At 38.1% G+C, this 4,627-nt stretch overlaps 1 protein-coding gene across 1 annotated transcript in view; it reads right to left on the bottom strand.

Moving 5' to 3' along the window:
* Positions 1–670: 670 nt before the first annotated feature.
* Positions 671–4,627, bottom strand: part of CSNK1A1L (casein kinase 1 alpha 1 like) — an 8,196-nt gene continuing 4,239 nt past the window's right edge. The window contains exon 3 of the mRNA XM_006769891.1: positions 671–716. Within this exon, the coding sequence (XP_006769954.1) occupies positions 671–716 (46 nt within the window). The remainder of the gene's footprint in view (positions 717–4,627) is intronic.

The raw sequence follows: 4,627 nt of genomic DNA, 5'->3' as shown, positions 1-4,627 counted from the left end.
AGATGCAAAGGGAGCAATTGTTCAACAGAATGTGTTCTAAGACTTCCCATAGGGATAAGCTCTCACATAGGTCCATCTTTCTTATCTGATCTTCAGACAGGAGGTCTGTCCCTGAGCCTTTTCTAAGCAATCTGGGGTGAAGAAGGGAGAGCCTTCCAGGCAGAGAGATAAGTTTATGTAAAGGCATAAAACAATAATGCACATTGGGATCCTATAAGTACTTTGATAGGACTGGAGCTTTGGGGAGGAGGTGTAGCAAGTCAAAAGATGAGGTTCAAAGTGCAAAAGTCCTCTTCTTGAATGCTTCACTTAGGAAACTGAACTTTATCCTGTAAGCAATGGGCAGCAGCTGAAGAGTTTCATGCTGTGACATTTTCACTCTGAATGCCAGGTGGAGAATCGTTTGGAGAGACAAACCACTCAATAGGGTTTTAAAATAGTTTAGGCAAAGTATAATGAAGGCTCAAAATAGGGTAAAGGTAGGAAATTCAAAGAGAAAGGGTCAATTAAGTGAAGCAGAGCTTGTAGATCAGATGTGAGTGGTGCGATGGGTGGAAACATCTAAACTGATGGTACTTTCATTGAGATAAGCAATATGGGCAGTAAATGAGATTTGTTTGGACATGTTAAATTTGAGGTTCCTATAGATTATCTTAGTAGAGATGTCCATTCAGTAACCTGATACACAGGTCTGAAGCTCATAAAAGAAGCCGAGGCTGGGGATACAGATTTGGAAATCATTAACATATAACTGAAACCATGATAGTAAATGGGATCACCCACAAAAGGTGCAGCATGAGAACAGAAAGCCAAAGAGAAAGACTAGGAAATTATCAATGATTAAAGAATGTTCAGAGGAAGAAGAGAGAGCAAAGGGGCCTGTGAAGAAGTGATTATTGAGATTGTAGAAAATAGCAGAGATGATATCTCTTAAGTCTGATAACAGAGGCAGATTGATAAGAGAGAGCAGATTTTTGAGATATGGAGTGTGGTCAATAGTGTCAAAAGTTAATATAAAGCCAAGCAGAGTGAGAGCTGAAAAAAATTATGAAATGCAGTAATTAGAAGGCTATTGGGCACCTTTACTTAGAGAGAGTGCAGGCTGGGCTGAGAGACACCCACCAGTGCATGAATTTCATGAGAAGCTGTGTGGGCAGAAGACTGACACTGTTAAGATTCTGAAGATTTCTACACCCCAAGACATTTTTTCGTAACCATGTAAAACCTTCAGAATTATATGGGAAAATATAAGTTTATTTAGAAATTAAACTTTCAGTTTTGAAAATAAATGCAGAAAGATGTTCCCAGTAGGATAAAGAATGGTTCTGTCTGTATCAAAGAAGGTCAAATTTTTCCTGGCAAAATAAGGAATGGCTTAGAACCTTAGAGGTTATAGCTTGATGTCTGGCTCTGATTCATGAAGATGGTATTATCCAATGAGGGTGCTATCTGTGAATGACTGTGCTAGTTAGTATATAGATAGGTATTGTAGAATATTTTCTACAATGCATGATTACAATATGATCTTTGGTAAGTTCAAATAGAGGCCCAGGGAGAAAGATATTGGTCAAAGCCAGAGAAATGGTGTTGAGCATCAGGTCCAAAGAACAAGCAAAACCACAATCATGAGGATTATGAGATCAGAAGGAAGAATCATGAGATCAGAAGCTGAAAGAATCAGGAATAAGTGAGGAAGAATGATTAGGGTGGGACATTCAAAATTAAGACTATGAACAATTTAGGGGGCTAGAGGCCTGTTTTTGGGTGGTTCTCCCTATGTGATATGAACTGGCAGGCTTCATGGCTTCAAGAAACTATGCAATCCTTCCCAGTGAGAGTGAAAAGAAAAGCTTCTGCAGAGCTTCTGACCTAGGTAGAATCCCTGAATGAATGTTCAGACTGGTGTCTGAGGAAGCATGCTGAACATGGTAGGGACTGTTGGAGTTTTGGTCCACCTAGACTCCCAAGGCTATTGCAAGTAGGAGGTATTGTTTCTGAAAAGGTCTGCTATAGGCCAGAGGCCAAAACTTGCCCACAACTTGACCTCATTTTGCTGTTAGTGTATGGATTGAATTATGTTCTCCCCAAAAGATGTTACAATTCTAACCCCCATATTTCAGAATATGACCTCATTTAGAAGTAGGATTGTTGCAAATGTAATCAAGTTAAGATGAGGTCATAGTGAGGAAGGGTGGACCCTTAATACAATATGACTGGTGTCCTTATAAAAGGAGAAGAGACCAGAGAGATACATAGGGACAATGCCATCTGATAACAGAGGCAGAGATTAAGTGATGTAGCTTTAATCCAAGGAACACCAAGGATTGGTGGCTGCCACCAGAAGGTAGGAAGAATCAAGAAAGGATCCTACCTAGAGTCTTAGAGGGATTATGGCTCTGCTGATGCTTTGATTTTACACGTCTGGTCTTCAGAACTAAAGAGAATAAATTTCTGTGGGTTTTGTTGTTGGTTAATCCTCACCCAAGGATATTTTTCCACTGATTTTTAGGGAGAGTGGAAGAGTGGAAGAGAGAGGGAAAAACAGAGAGAACCATTGATATGAGAGATAAACATATCAATTGGTTGCCTCGGAGCCTCGACCAGAACCCTGGGCCAGGGAGGAGCCTGCAACCAAGATACATGGCCTTGACTGGAATCAAACCTGGGACCCTTTGGTCTGCAGGCTGACCAAACCGGCTAAGGCAATTTCTGTTGTTTTAAACCACCCAGAAATAAGTGGGGCAGAATGGCTAGATAGGACCTTCAAGACTAAGACTGAACAAATACAGTTAGTAAATATGGAAGAATGTCATTGCTCCAGAGATAAACTTCCAGTCAAAATAATAAACCCTTAAAGGAGGGATTACTGTAAATATTCCATTCAGACTGTAACTTCTGGTTACGTCATAGAAGAATTGAGTAGTGAACATCTTGGTACCATTCCAAGAATTTTAGATAATCTTTGTAGATTTAAGTTACCTTGGTTCATAATTCCCAAAGTTTGAACTGGCAATCAAAATGTATGTCTTTGTTTTGGGTGTTTTTTTTATCTAAATTAAATCCAGATTTTTAGTCAGGGTGCTATCCTGGTAAGGATAATAAATAGAAACAACCACAAAATATGTAAGGGGAAATAAAATTTTAGGCAGTTTGCATGGCTTTTTTTTCTAATAGCAGGCAAAAGTGTTTAACCATTATTTTCTTTTTTAAAAATTTTGTTTTATTGTTTTAAGTATTACAAAGAGTATTACATATGTTTCCTTTTTTTTCTCCCCTTGACCTTCCCCTGGCCTCCCCTACACCCCAGTGTCTTGTATCCATTGGTTATGCTTATATGCATGCCTTTCTTTTTTATGAATATACTTTGCTTATAGAACAGATTCCCCCACACATAATTTCCCCTATTATTAGCCTCTTGCTTTAATGTAAGAAATTGAAAACTGTCATCCAAAGTGGCTGTACCATTTGAATTCCCACCAGTTTGAAAACTCCTGTTGCTCCACATTCTTGTCAGCATTTGTGTATCAGTTTTTTGGATTTTAGCCATTATAATGGATATATAGTGGCATATTGTTGTTTTTGGAAATAAACTTTCCAGGAATAAAGAACTTAAAATTAAAGCTACAAAATTGACCTTCTAAGATTCTAAAGGAGATTTATATAGTCTAAATGATTTCTTCATAAATATGGAAAACCTTCAGAATTCCATGGGTAAGTGAGGCTTTATTTTTAGAAATAAACCTTCTGTTTGAAAATAAATGCAGAAGTATATTCCCAGTGGGAAAAAAATGGTTCCTGAATTGTTATGGAACTTGTGAGCATTTCAGAAATCAAGTGATTACTCTTATACCTCTTCGGTAAGTCTGGGACTAGCATTTTATCTTTAGCCTCCCTCTCCACAGACCTACACCCTCCCACAACTCTAAGATAGAATTCCTTCCTGATTCTTCTTTTCCTGTTTCATTCATTTTGTAAAATTTCTGTCTCCATCTCTTTGCTTCCATGTTCCCTAGGGTCTTGCATCTCCTTTGCCTTACTCTGGCATCCCCCACTCTCATGTGGCATTTAACTTCCTTCCCCTCATCTGAACCTTGAAAACACTATGCTAAGTGAAAGAAACCAGACACAAAAGGTCATATATTATGTGATGTCATTTATATGAATTATCTAGTATGGGCAAATTCACAGAGTTGGAAAGTAGATTTGAGGTTACTGGGAGCTGAGGTGATGGGAGATGGAACGTTATTGCTTAATGGTACAGAGTTTCTGTTTGGAGTCATTTGAAGTATTTTTTATTATTTTTTTTTATGTTTACAGTGAGTACGTTTATCTAAGCAACATACATACACATTCAGTTTTAAGATGTTAACTAAATTTCTGTGACAAAGATGTTTTTAAATACCAAGAACATTAGAGACAATGCAGAGTCCTACAGATAATCTAGTAGTCACTAAGTTTTCCTTAAATCTCCACTTTAGAAGCTGTTATTTCTAGCACAGGTGAGCAGTCTTTCATATATTTAAACACTGGAGTCTTCAGTTGCTACCATATCAGCTGGCTTGCAAACAAGAAGCCAACCATTTTAAGAATGTTTTAAGTGAGTAACTTGCAAACCCCAGGGGGGGAT

The sequence above is a fragment of the Myotis davidii genome, unplaced genomic scaffold, assembly GCF_000327345.1.
Source record: "Myotis davidii unplaced genomic scaffold, ASM32734v1 scaffold900, whole genome shotgun sequence".
In the NCBI taxonomy this organism is placed as follows: domain Eukaryota; kingdom Metazoa; phylum Chordata; class Mammalia; order Chiroptera; family Vespertilionidae; genus Myotis; species Myotis davidii.
Note: the sequence above shows the minus strand (reverse complement) of the source record. Positions and strands in the feature narration are given on the sequence as shown.